Source organism: Orcinus orca, chromosome 12 (assembly GCF_937001465.1).
Source record: "Orcinus orca chromosome 12, mOrcOrc1.1, whole genome shotgun sequence".
Classification (NCBI taxonomy): domain Eukaryota; kingdom Metazoa; phylum Chordata; class Mammalia; order Artiodactyla; family Delphinidae; genus Orcinus; species Orcinus orca.
Genome location: NC_064570.1, coordinates 15,823,226 through 15,846,915, shown reverse-complemented (window position 1 = coordinate 15,846,915; position 23,690 = coordinate 15,823,226). Strand labels below are relative to the sequence as shown.

Here is a 23,690-nt window from a genome sequence, read left to right as displayed (position 1 = left end):
TGGGCAGCCCTAGGCTAGAGGTCACAACTCAGATCTTCGGACTCTTAAGCCCTATGTTCTGTCCCCTGCTCCTGACCTCCCTAGCTTCCTACGTGAAATACAAGGATTTCAGCAAAACTACGGACAAGCATGAGGTCTGCTTCCCAGGTCCCAATCTTACACGCCCGCCACTGCAACTTAGAATTCACATTGAAGTTGACCCACCACTTAGGAAATGATAAGTGAAGCCATTGCTCCTGCTTGTAAGAACCATATAGACTCCTTTTGTTGTTACAGTGAGGAGATGGGAGGTTTTTGGAATTGGGTGGTATGGTCCTTTCGAAATGACTTGAACAAGATGTGTGCTCTGAACAAATACATTCCCGCTTATCTTAAAAAGCACTTGGCCAGTGACCCTCACTGCCGATCTCCAGAGAGCAGCCACCCCAGGCCTACTGGGTTCAGCCACTACGAATAGACTTGGGCTACACATTCTGAGGCTCTGGGGAGAGGAGCCCATGGAAACTCCTAGAGTGATGGTATGGTCAGAGCACAAGGCTGGAGGCCAGGGTCTGATGGAGCCAGTGTTGATCTTGGCTAAGCCCTTCTAGGCCCTTCCTGTGCTTTTTCCTCTCTCGACTCAGATGGTCAGAGGCAAGGACAGATGACCCCCTCTCATGTTCTCTGTGCTAATGGAGAGGCTTAGCGCCCTGCCGTAAAGCATGACATTATCTAGAACTGCTCATTCTACATCAGTGTTTCTTTACATTTTGGGGATCACAGACCTTCTAAGTAGCTATTGGAAGCTGTGGATCTTTTCCCAAGGGAACCAATATATGTATACAGATTCTACTTTTTGTAAATCATTTCAGGCCACTGCTGGCTTTGAAGATGGAAGGGGCTATAAGCCAAGGAATGCAGGTGGCCTCCAGAAGCCGGAAAAGGCAAGAAAACATATCATCCCCTAGAGCTTCCAGAAAGGAACACAGCTCTGCCGACACCTTGATTTCAACCCAGGGAGACCCAGGCCAGACTTCTGACCTCCAGAACTACGAGACGATACATTTGTGCTGTTTTAAGTCACTACATTTGTGTGGTAATTTTGATATAGCAGCAATAGAAACTAATACAGATTTTTTTGGTCTTTAAAGATCCACTGAAACACAACTTCCCAAAGATAATGAGAAAAAAAAACATGGCTGAAAAGTCAGGCTCTTGTTCTCTGTGAGCAAAGGCAGACACAGTCCCAGGCTCCAGGGGACAAAGCCACAGTCAGCAAGTCGGCAACAGGCACCCTATAGGATGCTGCTGCCAACAGAAGACACGCTTCTCACCTGCTCAGGGCAGAAAGGACATGCATCCCAACCTGTCTTTTAGGCTCCTCCCCACTCCTTCCAGGACCAGACAGCACATGAAGCAGCAGCATCTTCAAAAACAGAGAATGGCAATGCCTGCGATACTATAAAACTTCAGCGAAGGAGAATTTTCAGAAACCATGTTTCTGAGGTTAACTGAGTTTTGAGGTCAGCAGATAACGAGTAGACACCATGCTGGGTTTCAGTAATCTGGTCCCTCTAAAGGTGCGCCCCACACTGGGAGCTGTCCTTTACAAACGAGGATCTGGCCGAGCCTGAGGTCAGGGGTCCTCTTGAAACTCCGGTTGGAGGACACGGGAGGTGTTATTGCAGGAGAAGGAGCGGGTGTGGATCTGAACATCGGACCCCAGCTCTCTCCCAGACGGGCCTTTGAACAAATTAAGTCCCACCATCAGGGAGCTGTGAAATTTCTCTTTTTGTTCCTAACTAAGGGGATGCAGGGGGGCAGAGGAGGGGATGTTTGTGTATACGTGCATATACGTACGTACACACCCTGAGAACACACACAAATACATGTGTTCTAGGTATCTGAGGTCATTTTAGGCAGCACAAGTCTGAAAGAATTCATGTTCTGACACACACATGTTCATAATAAGCCTGAGAGATGGTTTCCATTTGTAAGCCACAGACTAATTACAATCGTAGGAGGTGAGGGCAGGGTGGGACTAAATGGATTTACCCAGAACACGTCTAGGTCATGTGCAAATAGAGGACGTGGTTTAAATGTGAATTCCAAGCAGCAACAGAGACTTTCATCAAAAGAAAACCCTCCACCATCACCCTATTGTAGCCGTTCCTAAAAAACGTCTGGTCCCTAGGGTCTCCCTGGTGGTCCAGCGGCTAAGACTCTGCGCTCCTAGTGCAGGGGGGCCTGCTTTCGATCCCTAGTCGGGGAACTAGATCCCACATGCCACAACTGGGAGTTGGCATGCCGCAACTAAGAAGATCCCACACGCCAGAACACACATGGCAACGAAGATCCTGCGTGCCGCAGCTGAGACCTAGTGCAGCCAAATAAATAAATAAATAGTAAAAAAAAAAAAAAAAGTCTGGTCCCCAAAGAGAGAATGCTTTCCTGTAGCATCTGAAGTAGTTGTTTTACCCTGCAGCCATTCTGCTCTTTTGATCTGGAATCGGAGAGCTCATATAATCTTAGGACTGGAAAGGTCTTCGATTTAAGCAATATCATCTTACTTTAAATACAAGCCAGGGACTTCCTTGGCGGTCCAGTGGTTAAGATTTTGCCTTCCAATGCAGGGGGTGCAGGTTCGATCCCTGGTAGGGGAGCTAAGATCTCACATGCCTCACAGCCAAGAAACCAAAACGGAAGAAATATTGTAACAAATTCAATAAAGACTTTAACAATGGTCCATATCGAAAAAATCTTTACATGTAACCCATGTCTTTCTACTGATGTCTAGAGGAAGAGATGCCTCATCCAGACCAGGCAGAGGCCAGGCCCCTCTCAGAACCCAGCAGACTTTCTTCCTAGGATGCTCAGAACCTACTGGATTCTTAAAAATCCCTTTAACTCCCCCAGAGATCTTGAATTAAGCAGGATTTCAGGGTCTCACCTATCTGGTGCCTCCACAGAGCATGTGTGAGAGACCGAAGGACCAGCTCCTAGGCCCCAGGGAAAAGGCAGGGCTCCATTGCCTATTGACATCATCAAGCCCAGGGAGACTTGGCTGGCTAAAACTTGAATGGACGCTTGAATGAACTTGTCCTACACACCAAGCAGGGCATATTGGAACTACCCCCAAGCCTGGGCCATCTTGAGTTAACCTTTCCACACTTCTGTCCTGCAGCGCCCAATCCAAAGTGAGCCCAGGGACTTCCCTGGTGGCACAGTGATTAAGACACACACACCTCTAGTGCCAGGGGGCCAGGTTCGATCCCTGGTCAGGGAACTATAGATCCCACATGCATGCCGCAACTAAGGAGCCTACCTGCTGCAACTAAGACCTGGTGCCACCAAATAATAAATTTTTTTTTTAATTTAAAAACAAACAAAAAAGCGAGCCCAAATTTTCAGGGAAGACCACTCGGTCTGTCAGCCAAAGAATACCCTGTTGACACGTTCAGCGCCGATGACACTGCTCTTCTCCATCCACCGTGGCTCAGCTTTGGGAAAGGGACGAGCATCTGTTTGTAGTTGCGAGTGACCGCCTTCCTACGGCTCTGCCCTTTGCGGGGCTGCAGCCCAGCCCAACAGTAAAATAATGCGCTTGTTTGGGCAAAGCCTCCTCCGTGCCCAGCGCGGAGTGTGGGTGAGGCTGCAGAGCTTCTCTCTCAGCTGAACTTGGCCTCTCCAGGAAAGATGAGTTGGGGCGCGAAGCTCTCATCACCGAGACACACAGGATGCCAATACACCAGTATAACACTGCCTCTAGAGCTCAGGCGCCACAAGCACACCTCCCGCACCCAGCTAGGGAGCCACTCCACCACCAGGGCCGCCACCAGCACGGCTCACAACCCCCAGCAGAGGGCTTCCAGCACGGTTCAAGTATTACGTTTTCCCATCTGCTTCTCATAATCTTGAGGGGAGTAGAAGAGTTCTCTCTTGACCTGTGTCACAGAGGAGGAAGCTTGAGATACCCCAGCTTTCCCAGAGTCACACAGCTGGTTAGGGACAGACACCAGACAGGGAGCCGTGCTCACCAAGGCCCAGCTCTAGGCTCTTCCCCGATTATTCCTGAGTTAGTACGATAAAAGCTGCCGTTTGTTGAACACTTACTTTGTGTCAGCACTGCGCTAGGCATTTCTGTGCAGCTCCAGTTCTTACAATTACCTTCTATGGAGCTTGTAGACCAACGTTACAGGGGGAGGAAGTGAGGCTCAGAGGGGTTAACTGACTTATTGAAGGCCACACAGCTACTGAGGGATGGAATGGGGATTCCAAGCCCCATCCATGGGTTCCAAAGCTCCTCGGACAGACCCACCGAGAAGGGCAGTTCTCCCCGCCCGCGGTTAGGGGACGAAGAAAGCTACCTCATTGCCACGTTGCTGCCGTCGATCACTATGGGTCGCAAGGAACTGGCTGGGCCTCCTCTGTCCTCTTCCGGGTCCGCCCTCAGCCCGCGCTGGGCAGAGTCGGGGTTCCCACAGGAGCCCCTGGGAACGAGCAGGGGCGCGGCGCTGCCCTCGTGGGCACTGGGCCGGCTGCCCGTCTGGATCAGCTCCTGCAGCACGTCGTTGACCAGGGCATCCTCGCCCAGCTTGCCCAGCACCCTGACCACATCCTCCCGGCCGTAGCCCAGCTTCTGGAAGAACTCCATCTTTCTCGAGCGCTCCATGCTGTGCCAGCTGGGCCCCCGTGAGGGTCCTGCCGCCGGCCTCCTCCTGGCAGAGCCCTACCGGCATGAGCTAGAGAGAAAAGGCATCCATCAGGTGTTTCCTGGGCAGAGGAGGTGAATTACGGGTGCTCTCTCCCCCCACTTATCTGTCAGGAAGTCACGTCGGGGCCTGGTCCCCTGAGGAGTTTCAGTGGCTCAGTGTGCTTGAAGAGCTGCGATGCAACCACGGTGCCTGGACTAGTGGCTCTCCCAGGCCTTCACCCCACTCCCGGTCCCGCAAGGGGGCCAGAGGGACCCAGAGCCGCTGAGCAGGCCGCCCAGCCCTGGGAACATTCGTGCACAGGCCAAAGAAATGTTTTTGAGGCTCTGCTATGGCTGAATTGTTTCCCCCGCCAAATTCATATGTTGAAGCCCAGCCCCCAGCCCCCAGCCCCCCAGTATGTGACTTTTTGGAGATAGGGTCTTTAAAGAGGTGATTAAGGTAAAAGGAGGTCAGTGGAGTGGGCCCTAATGCAATAAGACTGGTGTCCACATAAGAAGAGGAGATCCGGACACAGCTGGGTACAGAGGGAAGGCCACGCGAAAGCACAGGGGAAAAAGGCCATCTACCAGCTGAGGAGAGAGGCCTCGGAAGAAACCAGCCCCACCGACACTGTGATCTCAGGCTTCTGGCCACCTGAACTGTGAGGAGTTGATGATAATAATAATAGTAATAATAATTATAATAATAAATTAAAATTTTAAAAATAATCTATAAAGTCATCCCTTGGTAGTGGGGGCAGGGGGCAGGCTCCAGGATCCTTGCAGATACCAAACTCTGTGGATGCTTGAGTCCCTTATATAAAATGCCTTAGTATCTGCATACAACCTAAGCACATGCACCGGTATAGTTTACAGCCCCTCTAGATTACTTACAATACCTAATACAATGTAATGCCACGTAAAGAGTTGCCAGGGCGTGGGAAATTTAAGTTTTGCTTGAATGGCCCAGGTCTCAGGCTTTGGGAACTCTTTGAGTTTGGTTAGCTGTTCAGGGGGAACGGGGGTTAGCCAAGACAGAGGAAGCAGCAGCAGGTACAGATTCCCCCTTCCCCCGTGGGTCAGTCTTGCCCCTCAGCCAGGCCCCACCAAGCCAGGAAGGAGGACAGGTGGCGGGACAGCTTCTCCAGGGCCAGAGCAGGTGAGAGGCTCAGCCTTCCAGGGCCTGGGTCTGGGAAATTTCTGGGATTCTTTTTCGAATATTTTGAATCCACAATTGGTTGAATTCGAGGATATGGAGGGCCGATTGTATACATATTATACGTGCATAAAATAAATACCAAGTCTGTGGCAGGCCTGGCAAACTAATACAGCTCCGCGGCTTAAATAGGGGAAAATGCCCCTTGGTGAATTCTATTCCCAGAAGCACAACGCTCTGACCTAAATTCAGCTCTGTGCACTGGTACGCTTTCCCTAGCAATGAACTCAGATCGTACGGAACCTCTACAATAGAAGGGCCTAACCCAAATTTGATCCTTTCCACTCAGCCATCGCTGCCTGGCCTACACCTTTGGGGTAGTGTTGGGCAGTGGGCTGCAGCCTGACAGACGTTTACAAGAAAAAGATGAGTGAGCCAAAGGGGACACTCTGGACAGACTGGATCCCTCTGTCTTTTCTCTCTTTTCTACTCACAGAGACCTACATCTTTCAAAAAGCCTTTTAAAATATAGAAATAATCATGAAAATATATCGAGTGTGAAAAATTGAAGCAATGTAGAAGCATAGCAAATAAAAAGATATAACTTCATACATACCCCAAATCCCACTTGCCTCTCCTGTCTCCTTCTAGAGTTTTTTCTATGCATTTACTTGCATATCTAATAGATACACACATATACTGTTTAAAGGAGGTGATTTTCACATAAATAGCATCATTCTGGACTTATTGTTTAGCAACATACTTTTCTTACTAAAAAGGCATTTTGGAAAGCTTTCCCTGCCGGTTTACCTGTTCTGCTGCCCACCATAACCCCAGCATTTAGAACAGTGCCTGGCACAGCTGAATCTCAATGCATATTTGTTGAATGAATGAATGAATGGTGTTTATCCATATGCCAAACGACGGAAATTTAGATGGTCTTCGATCTTTCCCTGTTACACTTCATGCTCAGCGCACATTCACACACGTCTATCATTTCACCTCATCCTCTCCTCAGTATTACAGGTTCTTTATCCTCAGTTCCCAGTCTCTTGTTGGAATCCTCTGCAACATTCCCTCTTCTGGGTTCCCAGCATGGCCGCCCCCTCTCCTGCAGGGTATCTCCCGGTAGTGCTGGAACCCAAGCAGGACTCACAATGCCTGGGGCTGGCAGATCAAGGGCACTTGTAAGCCAGCCTCCTGAATGGAGAGGTCTCTCCTGCAGCCTCCACTTGTCAGCTCCCACCCACCTGGCCCACTGACTGCTGCAACACCACAACCGCCCCCAAGGTCACCATGACATCCTAACTGCCCAATCCAATGGCACCTTCACACGCCTCGCCTTAGGCAAACTCTCTGCGACTTTTAACTCTGTGGACCACTCCCTTCCTTGTGATTTTTAAATCCAAAAATTTTGGACCATCTCCTTCTTGAAACTCTCTTCTCCCTTAGGTTGTACAACTTGGCCTGGGTCTCCTCCTAAGTCTTTCCAGCTCTTTCCTTAGCCTCTGCTCCTTTGTTCAACGTCAGGGCCCTGCCCAGGCCATCTTCCCTCCCCCTCGTGCCCTCCACCAGCCCCTAGATCACTGAGCGCACAACTGCGCTTCTGGCTCAGACCTCTTGCTAGCACCGGGCACACGTGGCTGCAGATCTAGGAGATAAACGCCCTGCAGGCTATGCGATAAAGTGCTGTGGGAACTCACAATGCTGTCACGCACCAGGCATTTGCTGAGCCCACTTCAGTGGTTCTCAAAGTGGGGTCCAGGGGGAGCCCAAGACCCTTTCAGGGAGTCTTTAAGGTAAAAACTATTTCCATAATAATGCTTAGGTGTAATTTGGGTTTTTTCACTCTCATCCTCTCATGAGCGTACCATGAAGTATCCCAGAGGGTACCTGTTGTTGTGATATTGTGACAGCTTGAATGTGGAAGCAGATATGAGAAGCAAGTGGTCTTCTATTAAATTGGCTGTTAAAGAGATTTGCAAAAAATGTGAATCAGTGCCAGTCTTCTTACAAATTTGGGGGGTTTTGGAAAATAGAGTTCTTTTTCATAAAATACATCATTTATATTAATATAATTGGTTTATTCTGATTTTAAAATAAATGAATATTTTTAAATTTCATAGTTTTAGTTTCTAATAAGGTACATATGCATAGATAGCTAGAACCCACATAAGCAAAATTTCTTTGGGGTCCTTAATAGTGGATGTCAAACCCTTCAGCATGAGAGGCAAGGCCCCTCACAACGGCTGCAACCCCTTCTCCAGTCTCAATGGCCACATACCTCTAGTTCAGTCTCACCTTTTCCCTGACCAGTGGCCAGTCCTTTTCTCTGAGGAAGGTTGTTCCCTTGGGCCGGGGTCCAGCTTTGGCCCAATGTCCACAGAGGAAGGGGACACTCACCCGCCCGGCAGGCCAGCCTCACACCAAGGATTGTTCACTGTCCCTGAAAGACCCTGGTCTCTCAGGCCTGGAGGCCTCCCCTCGGGTCCTTCCCACTGCGGAGCGCCTGCCCCTCCTCCACCAGACCGAACCCCACTGTCACCTCCTCTGAGAAACCTTCCCAGTCCTGGCGGCCCCAGTCGCTCCCACCTCCACCCCTCCCTGCTTACGCCTGCTCTGTAGCACTTATTTGGGTTTGGAAGAGAGAGAGAAGGGAGGCTTGAGAGGATGGGTGGAAGAAAGAAAAGAGGGAGGGAACACAAACGAGAGAAAAGGAAAGAGAAGAAAGACAGTACAGGCAACACGAACGTAAAAGTCTGTATTCACGTTGTTCTTCGTTTCCATGTCGCTTTCTTGTAGAGACTCTTACTTGAACTTCCCATCATCCCTGGTGGTTAGACAGGGTAGATAAAAGTACTCCCTTCTCACAGATGAAGAAACTGAGGTTCAGAGTGGTACAGAGTAAAGGCTATACAGCTACTAAATGGCAGAGACTGACCATAAGTAGATGCCCAAAATAATGGGTTGCTTTGAGTTGTGTTCAGGACGGAGGCAACACCTTGCCATCACAGAAATGGAAAAACCAAAATATGACTGTGTCAGGTGACTTCTCTTGGGTCACCAAGTAACAGCTACGAGGAGAGTCCACATTTGTTTTGTGACTTTGCGTTCTGGTATGACAGAAACATGAATATTTTCAAACTGAAAAAACTTGGCCTTTTCCCCTGGGGCAGGGGAGAGGGAGTGGGACCTGACCTTGGCAGCTCCCCACAGAACCCTCAGGTTTCAACAGGGCTCCTTTTCTGAGCAGACTTCTGAAAGGCTATGTGTGGGACAGGAGGGCTGTTTTTACACAAAATTAACTGAAAGAATTCACCTACTTCAGAGGCTTCCCCCCCCTCCTTGAGACTTTAAAATAACTTCATTTCCTCATAAAATTTCCAAATAAGGGAGAACACAGGGGTGGGAGGCCGCTCTCCGCAGCCTCAGGTCACAACCCTCCCCCTTCAGCTGTGTCGGCCCTTGAGCTGCACCACTGCCAGCAGCTACTTTTTCCTTTCTATTTTTAAGACCTGAAAGTATGAACAATTTCATCTTAGTTTTCTTCCTCAATCTTGACTGGAAGTCACAAACAGCACAGATGATTAGTGACACTTTGAAAATCTTCCCAGGTCTCCTGAGCTCTGACAACGGTCAGTGTGGCACGCTGCTCTGTGCTCAGTGTCAAGGCTGTGGAGGTGGGTTCAGGACCTGACAGAACAGCAGGAAAGGAGGGGAGGGACACCTCACAAGTGGAACAACGGGGGTCAGATCAGGTCTTCTAGAATCAGCCAATCCAGAGGGAGGGGCTCTGGGCCAAAAAGGCTGTAACCTCTGGCTGGAAGAGCCCCTAAGGAAAAAAATAAATGAGAAACAGAAGGATGAGAAAATGAGAGGGATAAGAGCTGTAGAGAAACAGCAGCTCACATGGGCACTGTGTTTTCTAGTTACAAGTGCCTGCTGGTATGTCACCTTTGGAAAATCCCAAAGTCCCTGGGACATGGAAAGAGTTCCTCACGTTGCAGGTGACAAGACTGAGGGAAAGAGAAGTTTTGATGCTGTACCCAGGATCCCACAGCTAATGGATGGGAGAGACTAGGCTCCCAAGGGCGTCCCAATTCCTGCCAGAGGGTGCAGTCCAGGGCTGCTCGGCGGCCACAGAGCAGGGCCAGCCCTCATGCAACACACGACACTGACCCCCAAGTCCGTTCCTGGGTCGCCTTTGCCAGCTCCAGGGAAACCTACCACAGACACCCATCAGAAGTCACCCACTATGCTGAGGAGAAAGTTCTAAACAGGGTCCACGCCGAAGTTTTCTGGTTCAGCTCAGATCTAGAGGCCCTCAGGGAAGCTGTCAGAGTTTGAAGAATTCACAGAGAGGCAAAGACTTCAGCCCGTGAGATTTGTGGTTTGGGTCTGGTCTTTTTTTTTTTAACGGAATTATAATTTTTTTAAATCGTGGCAAAGTGGTCATAATATAAAATTTACCGTTTTAACGATTTTTAAGAGTGCATTTCAGCGGCATTAAGCAACCATCACCACCATCCATCTCCAGAGCTTTTTCATCTTCCAAAATGGAAAGTTTCTCCCCATTAAACACTAAGTCCCCACCCCCTCCCTTAACCCCTGGTAAGCACGGTTCTACTTTGTGTCTTTATGAATTTGACCTCTCCGGGTACTTCATATAAGTGGAATCATACAGTATTTGTCCTTCTGTGACTGGCTTCTCTCATTTGTCATAATGTCCTCAAGGTTCATCCATGTTGTAGCAGGTGTCAGAATTTCCTTCCTTTCTAAGGCAGGAAATAATAATACTCCATTGTGCGTATATAGCACATTGTGTTTATCCATCCATCCATCCACTCAAGCAACCCAAGTGGCACCTGGGCTGCTGCCACGCTTTGGCTGTTGTGAATAGGGTAGCTGTGAGCCTGGGTGGACTGGCTTGGTCTTTGTTTTCCCCTCAAACTTGTCTCCTGCTCTTGTGTGCTGTCGTAGGTTACTTCAGGCATACACACAAGTATTTACAGTCCTGATCCCAGGACAACTCTGAAGCAAAGTTTAAAACAAAACCCTCTACTAAATGCCACTCCCAGACGCAAGAGGGAGGGGATATGGGGATATAAGTATACGTATAGCTGATTCACTTTGTGATACAGCAGAAACTAACACAACATTGTAAAGCAATCATAGTCCAATAAAAATGTTAAAAAAAAAAATTCCACTCTAGGGCTTCCCTGGTGGCGCAGTGGTTGAGAGTCCGCCTGCCGATGCAGGGGACATGGTTCGTGCCCTGGTCCGGGAAGATCCCACATGCCACGGAGCGGCTGGGCCCGTGAGCCATGGCCGCTAAGCCTGCGCGTCCGGAGCCTGTGCTCCGCAACGGGAGAGGCCACAACAGTGAGAGGTCTGCGTACCACAAAAAAAAAAAAAAATTGCCACTCCCAACCTATTCACGTGCCAGGTGTTGGCACTCCCACCTTGGCAACGTCTGGCCCTGGAGAAGAGGTCATATCTTAGGGTTCATGGCCAAGCATTCTAATGGCTCCAGGGAACTGGCCAAAATTACATTCACTGCCATCAGGTGAAGACTTATTTCCATGTCCTCACAGGCCTTCTTGAAGCCCACAGGGTCATCTTCTAGAGGAGACGGCATTTGGGGCCACTGCCAAACGTTCCTGATCTGCCAGGAAACTAGACACCTGCCAAAAAGCATCTAGTCTAGGAGATACTTTCAGGAGCACGGAGACAGGTTTCAGATGTGCTTGAGAGCTCTAGTTCTTCTGAGTTCATAAAATTAAAACATCTTCAAAGACCACAGCAAGAGTTTTTACTTAAACTGAAGAGCTTCCTCTCATTAATCTTTCTCCCACAAAAGCCCTCTTTTTTAAAATAATAACAGAAAGCTTACTGAGAATTTTTTTATGTGCTAGACATGGTGCTCACACTTGACAAATTCTCATTCAGTCCTATGACAACCCTTCAAGGGAGGTACACAAAAGCCCTCTTGACATTAACTACAATTTTGCTAGAATGAGCAAGGTTTCACCCAAAGGAGGTTAAAGATGCTTACCTAATTGTTTTCTGCTGAGCCCTCAAAGTAATTGAAGGAGATGATATTGCTAGGACGCCACGCATCCAAGAACTGCCCCCCCTTCCCCGTGTGCTCTGTCTCTCTCCTCCCACCCCTGGACCCAAGTCTGACAGCATTCTGTCACACTGAAGGATGGCCAGGGGACATGCACTCACCAGCAGGGCGTGTCGAGGGCCCTCACAGTGGATGCTGTGCTCCCCTCAGCAGCGGTCACACACTGTCCTCCCTGCTGGCCAGGTGTCCCCGAGGCCCGGGGAGCCACTTCAGGCCAAAGCTCCACTTCCTTTCACCAGAGTCATGTTCAGCTGCAAAGGTAGTTTTGCTTTGCACTTAAAAAAAAAAAAAAAAAAAGGAAAGGAAGAAAGCAATCAGATGAGGGAGGGAGATAAAGCCTGCGCCTCAGCATGAGTCACTGAATCAAAGTTCAACAACCACATGCAAAACACGCTCTGTGAGGGCTAGGGCTGGCCGCAGACAAAAGCATGAGCTCTCTGGCCTCCGACAGTGGACACAGCTGCTCCCACTCGTGCCGCCAGAGGAGAAGAGCATCTGAGCCTAGATGCTCCTTAGGAGGCTGGGTGCTCACAACTTCACAAACAAAACTACAGCATGGGGCTTCCCTGGTGGCGCAGTGGTTGAGAGTCCGCCTGCCGATGCAGGGGACACGGGTTCGTGCCCCGGTCCGGGAGGATCCCACGTGCCGCGGAGCGGCTGGGCCCGTGAGCCATGGCCGCTGAGCCTGCGCGTCCGGAGCCTGTGCTCCGCAACGGGAGAGGCCACAGCCGTGAGAGGCCCGCATACCGCAAAACAAAACAAAACAAACAAACAAAAAATACAGAATGCAGGAGCCAAGAGGGGGCAGGGCAGGGAGAGAACAGACATGGCTGTGGAGACTCGGTGCAGGGGGGTGTGGGCAAGTGCCTGCCATCACAGGGGTCCCAGGCAGGTCACAAAGTCCTTCCAGCTCGAGGATCAGGGCACTGGCCTCTGTTGGGGATTATATGACCCTGGGCTCCCCTCTCTGCAGCCCTGTATGGGGTGTGCAGCTGCTTCTCTCTCACTGTGGCAGGAGGAGCCTAACCCTGGACACCGTGACCCCAGCATCCTGCAGCCCAGCTTGCTGCAGCCTCAACAGGTACAGGCAACAGACCCCGAGCTCTGTGGTTATCTCCTGCATTGGAGGATGCCCATCAGGGGTCAGAATAAGAGGAAGGAACACAATCAAATCCCAGAGCAGCCCACCTGCCAGCAAGTGACAACGCCCCTAAAGTGACCTGTCCAGAAATGCACAGTCAGCCAGATGGTCAAGCTGAGTTTAGATCCTGGGAGTTGGTGCCGAGGAAATAAAGTCACAAGTTCCCAGACCTTTGTTGCTTTTCTTTCTTTACTCCCCGTCTGTCTCCCACAGAAGATTGGACGCAGTCTGGAATATTAAAGCACCTATAGAATGGATCATCTAAATTAAAAAAAGTACAATCAGAGGAGGGGAGGGATAAATTAGGAGTTTGGGACTAACATCAACGCACCACTATATATAAAATAGATAAGCAACAAGGACCTACTGTATAGCACAGGGAATACACTCAATATTTTGTAATAACCTGTAAGGGAAAAGAATCTGAAATATATATATATATATATATATATATATATATATATATATATATATGACCGAATCACTTCGTTGAACACCTGAAACTAACACAACATTGTAAATCAACTATACTCCAATTTTTTTTAAATGATGAAAATTCATAAAATTAATAAAAAATAAAAGTACAATCAGAAATCATTCAAAGAAAAAAAGAACATGTACTAGAACCTGGATGAAAATAGTCACCTCATTTGAACGCTAATCATAGCTTTGAAATGTGGGGCACAATGGATTTTCTAAAATAAACTGCCATGTGTCCAGCCCCTGCAGTATATTTGTTAACGTTCCGTCAAAGTTTCCTAATCCCACAATAGCTCTACGCATAGGAATTATTATTCCCATTTTTGAGATGAGGTCATCGGGGTTGAGGAAGGGTAACTAAACTGCCCAAGTTCACTCCGTAAGTGGCTGAGTCAGGATTGAAACCCAGGGCCATCAGGCTTCAAAATACTCTTTTCTTTTCTTTTTTTTAATTTAGGCTGCGCCAGGTCTTAGTTGCGGAATCTTCATCGCGGCATGTTTAGTTGCCGCATGAGGGATCTTTAGTGGGGGCATGCGGACTCTTAGTTGCCACATGTATGTGGTATCTAGTTCCCAGACGAGGGATCGAACCCTGGCCCCCTGCATTGGGAGCGCAGATTCTTACCCACTGGACCACGAGGGAAATCCCCAAAATACACTCTTTACATGGTCACGTGTAGCGTCTCAGCTCCCACCCCCTAGTAAAGCATGCACAGTTTTCAAGAGAAGTAAATATTTTCCTGGTACTAAATTTTAGGAGCAATCAAAGTCCTTATGTTAAGTAACATATCAGACAATATCTTCAGCTCGAGTCCTGTAGAAGAGGCATGGGCCATCAAATGCCCCTTCTTTACTGGAAGCCTCCGTCAAAGCGGAATTGTCACACCTCAACTCAGGAGAGGGTTTCTGTGGGGAAATGACCTAACGTTGTCCAAGAGCCTTGTTCTCTGTCTAGCCAAATAAAGCTATAGAACTCAGAGCCACACACTGCAAAGGGGCTCCTTGGACCATCTCTCCCAAATACCGGATTCTGAGCCACAATATTTTTACGTACAGGATAGAAACCCGTCAAGGAAGGAATTCTCTGCGGAGATTGTCAAGTGCCACCATGCTATGAACTTAATAAAAGATGAACCTGGGCGGTGAACCTTATGAATCCTGATCTGTGTCAACCCCAGGCGAGGGGCACCTCTGCACAGGACAGGCACCACAGTGGCCAGCAGCTAACAGTTTCGCCAAAAAGATGCTTGAATCTGCTCAACTGTCAGACAAGTAAGTATTTGGCAGACATCCTAGAATTCTGTGTCTGAAATCTTGGAGATGTTATGTAGACCAGAAAAATTATTACTTAGCTGGCTTCCTGAGAAAAGAGCCACCATCTGGTGACTTTAAATAACATAATCTGATTTAAAGAAATCTCACCTTGATTCCTCTACAGCTAAAATGACTTAGCTGCCACCACTCTGAGAAGCCAAAAGATTTGCACCACTGTTTTAGGTTATTTCTCCCCAGTTGTAACTTGCCAGAGGTTACAATTTTAGGTACTGTATCACTCACCCCAAACTAGACTCTGTCTACGGTAGACTGAAAAGAGGACAGCAGCTTCCCACTTGCAGAGGTAACTGGGTCAATGTCTACATGTCTCTAAAGCTATTAGACTTGGAGAACAGTGGCACACTTCCTTCTTCTGCTCTGTTTAAGACTGGCACTGAGTCTGACCTGAGGCTATTTTTTCTGCACTCTGGCCCTCGTTGTAAGAGACAGAGGTCTGTACTTTCAGGAAGCAGCCTGGAGGTGTTGAGACAGTGTTCCTAAATGTGGGGTACAGACCCTCCCCAGAGAGGAACACATGAACGCGTGGGCAGATGGCATGGGCTGTTTCAGGACCCTGGGAGCCTGCGGATGGACCCAGGGCAGGAGCCCTGGCTTGGCTACCTCCCGTCTATGTATAGCATCAGTGAGCACCAAGAACAGTCTTTTATTGTATGATCTGTTTTCTCTGTGAGCTGAAACAGGGTGCAGCTGTTTGTAGCTAGGGCGCGCAAAGGCTCAGCCCTGCTGGAGGTCACCCAGCTTCCTCCCCAGAGACTGCGCTGCTGGCAGCGCGTGGGAGTTCTTGTTTCTCTGTCACCCCACGAACATTTGAGCCTGTGAGACTTTTTGCTTCTTGCCAACCTGATGTTTGAGAAATGGTATGTCACGTCTCATGGTGATTTTAACTTTTATTTCCCCGATTACTAGTGAACTTGAGGATTTTTTCATATGTTCACGGAGAGCACAGTTTTCTTCTTTTTTCCCTCTATTGCCCATTTTCCTACTGCGTAGTCTTTTCCTTATTAATTGGTATTAACCTGCATATATTCTTCCTACTAATCCTTTATCTTTTGTATATGTTTTGTATATGTATATCTTTTGTAGCTTTCAGCTCCCAGTCAAATGCTTGTCTTTTTAGCTTTGTTTATGATGTTTTGGGGCCTGCAGATGTTTTTCCTTTCATGTAGTCAAATCTACTGGCTTTTCCTTCATCATTTGTGCTTTTTGAATCTTGTTTAAGAAATCCTTCCCTATCCTGAGATTGTAAAGATATTTTCCTAGATTTTCTCTAAAGTTGTAAGTTTCTATTTTTCATAATCAGATCTTTTATCATGATCTGGATTTTTTTTTTTTTTTTTTTACAAATTGTATGAGAAAAGGTCTAAGCTTATCAGGTTAGGCAGTTTGGTGTCATGAACTTGAAGTCGGGCTGCCCTGTCACTTACTAGCTGTGTGACCTTGAGCAAATTATTTAACCTCCCTGTGCCTCCATTTCCTCATGTGTAAAATGGGGATAATAATTACACCTATCTCACAAGGATATCGTGATAATTAAATTAATTAATGCACACAGAGTGCTTAGAACAGTGCTTGGCATAGAGTAAGTGCTTAATAGTTAGATGTTATTATTATGAGCACAAATTTTAATGAAGATAGGATTACCAGAACTTATGATGGCCAAGTCTAGCACCCAGGGAACACTGCAAAACTGTCAGAGGGCTACAGAGACAAGTAGAACAACCTTCTGGGTCATCAACAGGGAAGTGTACGTCCACTAACCACACAGAAGCAAGTGGGGAAGCTGCTGTCATTGTTCTATCACTTAGCCAATAATCTAACCTCAGTTGTTATTGGCTTAGCCCAATAATCTCATTTAAAACAATTGTGCATTTAAAACAATTTTTGTTATTAAATAAAATCTATGTGTCACTTTCTTTGAGTTCTACCTGAGATGTTACCATAAACAAGTGCAGGGATCAAGGCAATAAACACACTGCTTAAAAAAAAAAAATTGCTAAATTCGTTTCACTTTCATTTCACACCACGCACCAGGCTGAGAACATAAACACCAACAAAACAAAGTTTCTGCCCCCTAAGTGACATGATTGTCAACAAAGAATGACAGAGACACTGTAAATGTTAGCGTGAAGCAGCGTTAGACTAAAGCAACCTCGGCACCACTGATGTCATGGGCTGGATAATTCTTTGCGGTGGGTGCTGCCCTGTGCGGGGTAGGACGTTCATCTGGCCTCTACCCACTAGATTCCAGCGGCGCAACCTTCCACATGGTGACAACTAAAAATGGGCCCAGACATTGTCAAGTGTCCCCTGGGGGTAAAATCGCCCCTGATTCAGAACTGCTGGGCAAGAGGTTCCGTCAACGAGGAAGTACTGACTGCACGAGGGGCGGAGGAGGCCTCGTGGAGGAGAGGGTGGCTTGGGTGACTTTGAAGGAGAGGCCAGAGTGTCCCGAGAGAAGGCTGGGTTCTCTGGGATATTCCAGATGGAGGGAAATCTAGGCAGAGGCTCAGAGGGACAGGAAGCATGCCCAGCGCTCTGGGGCTGAGGCTCGGGCCCAAGGGGAAACAACTCAGCTCAGGAAAAACTTACGCTTCTTTTTTTTTTTTAGGAAGCATTTTCATTTTTTAAAATACAATTAACTGAATCATTAATATGTTCTTTCATACATGGGTTGTTTTGTCGTGATTTCCATTTCTGGGCCGTCATGAAGCTACCAGGTTGGGAAAACAGAGGGTATCAGAGTACTCGAAGTTATCAAGAGAAGAGCCTGGGGCTTCCCTGGTGGAGCAGTGGTTGAGAGTCCGCCTGCCGATGCAGGGGACACAGGTTCGTGCCCCAGTCCAGGAAGATCCCACACGCCGCGGAGCGGCTGGGTCCGTGAGCCATGGCCGCTGAGCCTGCACATCCGGAGCCTGTGCTCCGCAACGGGAGAGGCCACAACAGTGAGAGGCCCGTGTACCGCAAAAAAAAAGAGAACAGCCTGGCCTTTCAAAGGTCATTTAATCTTTGAAGCATCTCAGACCTTCTTACCAACCAGAAGTAAGAAAAGTACCGGTTTTCCAGGGCACTGTCCAACTGACTCTATTCTTTCTCCACCCTTGGCTACCGAATTCGTTGCCCCATTGTTTAGTGTCTGAGTCGCTGACTGAGGGCTCGAATGCCTTTGTGTTTGGTCCTGGAGACAGTCTCTACTTAGATCGTGAGATTGCATCTATGTAATTATAATAAGTTGGCATTTTGGAAAAGCTCCCTAAAGCTGCTGCAACCACACCTACAGTTTCAGTTGACTCTGGGGAACCCACATTTTCTGGAGTCCGTAGTTGTCTCACAAAAAGCCTTGAGGGAAACATGAGATGGTCTAACACTCTAGCCATTGCAAGGAAGAGAGACCGTGAATCAAAAGGTGTGAGGTCTATGGGAAACAGGTGGAGGAACCCAGGTTAAGGGCGTAGAATGAGTGACAATACTTGTGTTCAGATAAAGCACTACTCTGGGTCTAATGACAGCAGATGTAAGTGGTCACATCTGAATACCTGCAACACATTCTACGTCTAGAAACTTGGGCTCTAAGGCTCAGCTCCATATTCTCTTAACAGCATCTTTTCTGGCCTCTGGCCAAAGTGCTACAGAGGCTTTTCTTGAACTTTGCAACACCTCACTCCTTGCAGTGGGTTGAATTGTGCCCCCCAAAAAGATATGTTCAAGTCCTCACCTCCAACATCTGTGAATGTGACTTTACTTGGACATAGGGTCTTTGCAGATGTAATCAAGCTAAGGTGCTGTTGCACTGGATGCGGGTGGCCACCACATCCAATGACTAGTGTCTTTACAAGAGAAAAGATCTGGATACAGAGACACAGAAGAGCTGCCGGGAGGAAGGCCAGGTGAAGAGAAGCAGAGATTGGAGTGATGCAGCTGTAAGCACCAGAAGCTAGGAAGAGGCGAGTTAAGATTCTTCCCTAGATCTTTCAAAGGGAGCAGGGCCCTGCTGACACTTTGACTTTGGACTTCTAGCCTCCAGAACTGTGAGAATCAACCTCTGTTGTTTTAAGCCACCCAGTTGGTGGTAATATGTAATGGCAGCCCTAGGAAACGAATACACCCCTTAACCTCCAAAACGCCTTCCCTCAGGGCTCTTAGCCGTGGTAACCGCTGACTAAGCTAAGCACACTCCTCCTGTGTAGCGGGAAGAGTTGAGTCCTTGCGCCCAAGGGCTGCTTGGCCGGCCGAGAAGCGGCTGTCTGCACGTGATGCACATGGCCTGTGCCTACACATGCTGGGGTGTGCCGCGAGAAGACATCTAAGACAAGCCCGAAGATCAAGCAGGTTTTACGGGGATGCCTGTCACATTCTTTCCCATAAGCACACGCTAGGGGAAAAGGCCATGAATGTGTGTCTCTGGTTTATTTTCAGAGAATGAATAGTAGATAATTATCAACATAATAATGAAACACCACTTATGATAAAGTTAAAAACACATTACTGGTCTTCCCTGGTGGCGCAGTGGTTGAGAGTCCACCTGCCGATGCAGGGGACACAGGTTCGTGCCCCGGTCCGGGAGGATCCCACATGCCGCAGAGCGGCTGGGCCCGTGAGCCACGGCCGCTGAGCCTGTGCGTCCGGAGCCTGTGCTCCGCAACGGGAGAGGCCACAACAGTGAGAGGCCCGCGTACCGCAAAAGAAACCACATTACTGCCATCTGCTGAGATCGCAGAATCTGTGGGCTGGTTTCCCACGAAGGTGAGGCACTCTCCTGCGTGTCAGATGTGCAGAGATGAATCTGACGAGGTGCCTGTTCTCAGGACGGTTCCAGGCTAGCCCTACACACACATCCCACCAACGCAGTACGAAGAGAGCAGCCCTCAGCCAGGGGGTCTCCATTCCGACCCTACACCATATCGAAGTTTTACTAAAAGCATGTCCATCTACCACCATTCCAAAGATATTTGAATTGTTTTCTGTAATGCTCAATGAGTGATTATGTCGCCAAGATTGTATGAGTTTTACAAATTTTATTGGGCGGCCCATTCCACGTTCTGCACCAACTTGGATATCAAACGCAGAAGGTGTCAGCGTATATACATCGTCTCCCCTGGGAAGCCTGCTTTGATGTAAATCTGGATTGGGGGCTATGTGTCAATAGATGACAAATGGATCATACGCGGTGCCATCTGAGGAATCTGGTGCCAACCCCTGAGTAACTATACACGACTCCCAGAGTAACTTTCTCAACTATCCCAGTGCCGCTTCCTTTGTTAGGAATATGTTCTGCTTTTCCACTGCCTGGCAAATCAAGTCCAAGGTGCCCAGTTTTGCATTCAGCTCACTCCCTTCCCTAATCTCCTCCCGCCTTTCCACGCTCTCTGCTTCACAGTCCTCTGCTTTAGTCAGACCAGCAGATTACTCTCCCTCCACCTCTTGCCTTTTGACTTGTTTTCTGACTTGGAATCCCAAGCTCTCTCCACCAGATCACACTGCCTGGAGGAAACAAAATTAAACAAAATTTTTCTCTTTTTCAGGAACCAGAGGTCATTGTGGTCTTTTTCTAGATTCACAACAACAAAGAGGCACTTTTCTAACTTCCCATTTTATGGAAGCTCTCTTGCTCGTAAGTTACCATATTTTTGATTCTTTCTGTATCTTGAGCATCCTAGTGTCCTAGGTAAAATAAATAATAGCAACACAACCTTGTAATTGCACATAAAACATCTCTCATAAACTCTGCCCATCTGCCCATTCAATGCACAAGGAATAGGAGAGGAAGCAAAGATAAAATTAAACCTAATTAGCAGTCCTGGGTGGGTAAGGTAGGGTAAGAGCAAAGAGTGTCCCACTAGAAGGAATAATTGAGGTTACTTGCTTTTTAAAAAGGGCAATTTTAAAAATTAAGGGGATCTCCATATTCTATCATTTAACAACAGGAAGCACAAGCTTCTCTAAAATTTCCCATCAAAACATGGTTTCATAGCAACGGCTACTGAAAGGTAAGTCTTCTGTGATTTCGATTTTACTATCTATAATGCATTCTTTGTGACTCGATCTAGGTGGGTAAGAAATGTCAAATTCAAGATTAAAATTTTTTTATGATGAGTGGAAAACATAGGTATGAAATATATCTTTCAGTAATAAAAAGCAACCAATTTACTAAAAGACATTTGTGAAAGTATGGACCTATTTAAAGTTTCTCTTCTTTTAGCCTTTAATAGTTCCGATCAAAATCTTTGAAAATTCAATGGGTAAGGGAGATCAAACCTGAAAGTTTACAGCAAAGTTACAAGGAATGAGCAATTTTGTCCCAAAATAACTATTTTTTTCCTCTTAAAGATAAAAATATATACCTACAGCTCACTTTTTTTTTTTTTAAGCAAAAGTAAGATATTACTGGAGCCTGGTTTTAAGAGTTCACCTAAAACCTAGAGAAGCAAAACAGAAGAAGCAGGAAACATGGTCACTTTACCCTACTTGTTAGTAATACTAACATAGCACCACAGCTGCCCTGTATCTAGTCAAGGAGACTTGATGGACACTGTAATTAGAGGTCATCACCATTAAAAACACTTTCTGATTAATAGGACTCAGTGTTTCCATACATACAACTTTGTTAAAACTAGAGTCTTTCATACCTAAGATATCAGCTATTGCAATTAAGGATAGTTTTTCCTTGAAACAATAGGTTCAGAAATTTTTACTACTTTTATTCTTCCCACTGAACCTATTGAATTCAAGTTTTAGTTATCAGTAAGTTTTTTCTTCTCATGACTCCTGTCACAGTCAGCAATCATTTCTCTCTTGCTCATTCATCTTTCAAACCACATTTTAGAATCTTCTGCGTGGACAATATTTATTTTTCTATATTCAGGGTGACAGTTTCTTATGTAATGTCATTACAGTTTTCTTCTATTGGTGGCTAAGGGTTATGTATACTAGCAGAGAGACGTCTGCTCTTAGCAGTGTGGTGGGCTGGATATTCTGAACTGTAACCATTCACATTCCCCTCTCCCTACACATGCCAGATAAATCCACATGTAAGATAAATCCAGATAAGTTCCAGCAGTCGTACTTTAAATGCATTGATGAGATTGTAAGACAGTTGGGGAAACTCCTCAAGATCAAAAATATATGAACAAAATGGTAAGCAAACCACCACCAGCCCTCAATGTAGAGCTCTGGGGACTAACAGCCTCAGGCCACAGTGATGAAAGACATTGATGAAGACTAGACTTTTGGCTTGAAAGAAAGTTCAGAAACTGAATCTAAGATTTTCACATGAAGCCAGGAGATTAGAAGAGAAGGACTAGGCTAGGAAAAAAAAAAATCTTCAGGCATCTTCCCAGCTCTGCAATGATGGAGATGGGGATAGATCCTAATAATAGACTTATCTTCCCTAATATTTTGTAAACTCTCACTAGATTCTGTGGTTCAAAAGTACACTATGTATGCCCATGGAAATAGTAAGCCAAGAAATTAAAATGGCCCCAAGTGATAACATCACCTGGAGCCTAAAAAATAAACAGAAATCTTCTTTGGAGAAAAGCATCCTCAATTTACATACCTTGGGAGTCCCAAATTATGCATCCCCCATTTAAAAAAACATCAGAAACACAAAATAATCCACTATGCACAAGTCAGCAGAAAAAAACTAGATTCAAATTCTCAAAAAATGTAGATATTGGAATTGTCAAAAACACAATATTAAGTAACCATGGAAACAAAACAGAATGGAAATAAATAAGCAAGGAAAATGTAAAATAACCATACAGGCTTTTCTCACCTTCTGAGATGGTCCACGCTCTGTCCGTGGAGTGTTTCTCTCTAAATAAATCCGCTTCTTACCTATCAAAATAAATAAATAAAAATAAGCATACAAATTTGAAAAAGAATTAAATGGGACTTCTAAAAATGAATCACTGAAATCAAAAATTCATTGGATGGATTAAATAGCCGATTATGTTTATAGGAAGAAAGAAAGAATCAGTGACCTGGAATATAGACCTGAAGAAATTATTCAGAAAACACCATATGGAAAATGAGAGTTAAGATTCAAAGAACCGAATGAGAAGGTTTAACAAAAAACTGATTGGAATTGCAAAAGGAAAGAATAGAATGAATAGAGGAGAGGCAATATTATAGAGAAGTTTCCAGAATGGTGAAAAGTATGAAGCCATCAAACATAGAAATTATATACCAAGAATGATAAATAAAATAAATCCACACCTAGACACATCATAGTGAAACTCTAGAATACCAAAGACAAAGAAAAACCTTTAAAAGCTGCCAGAGCCTTTTCAACAAATCATGCTAGAGTGAGTGGATATCCATAAAAGAACCTCAACCTAAGTATTACCTCTTACTCAAAAGTTAACTCAAGGGCTTCCCTGGTGGCGCAGTGGTTGAGAGTCTGCCGATGCAGGGGACACAGGTTCGTGCCCCGGTCCGGGAAGATCCCACATGCTGCGGAGCGGCTGGGCCCGTGAGCCATGGCCGCTGAGCCTGCGCGTCCGGAGCCTGTGCTCCACAATGGGAGAGGCCACAACAGTGAGAGGCCCGCGTACCACAAGAAAAAAAAAAAAAAATTAACTCAAAATGGATCACAGACTTCAATTTTAAAACTACAAAGCTTTTAGAAAAAGAAAGGTAGGAGAAAAACTTCAGGATCCAGGGCTAGACAATTCTTATTCTTGACACCAAAAGCACGGTCCACAAAAGGAAAAACTGATAAACTGAACTTGAATAAAACGAAAATCTTTTGTTCTACAAAGACCCTGTTAACAGGATG

At 46.7% G+C, this 23,690-nt stretch overlaps 1 protein-coding gene and 1 long non-coding RNA gene across 2 annotated transcripts in view; both read right to left on the bottom strand.

The window, feature by feature from the left end:
- The window catches only part of LOC125960664 (uncharacterized), a 77,648-nt gene extending 56,324 nt beyond the window's left edge, over positions 1 to 21,324 (bottom strand). The window contains exon 1 of the long non-coding RNA XR_007470559.1: positions 19,434 to 21,324. This is a non-coding gene — a long non-coding RNA (uncharacterized LOC125960664). The remainder of the gene's footprint in view (positions 1 to 19,433) is intronic.
- ZC3H12D (zinc finger CCCH-type containing 12D) overlaps positions 1 to 22,748 on the bottom strand; it is a 44,667-nt gene extending 21,919 nt beyond the window's left edge. The window contains exons 1-3 of the mRNA XM_033405170.2: positions 22,686 to 22,748; positions 12,060 to 12,233; positions 4,347 to 4,721 (exon numbers count right to left, since the gene is read on the bottom strand). Of these exons, the coding sequence (XP_033261061.1) occupies positions 4,347 to 4,651 (305 nt within the window). The 5' untranslated portion in view covers positions 4,652 to 4,721; positions 12,060 to 12,233; positions 22,686 to 22,748. The remainder of the gene's footprint in view (positions 1 to 4,346; positions 4,722 to 12,059; positions 12,234 to 22,685) is intronic.
- Positions 22,749 to 23,690: the final 942 nt, after the last annotated feature.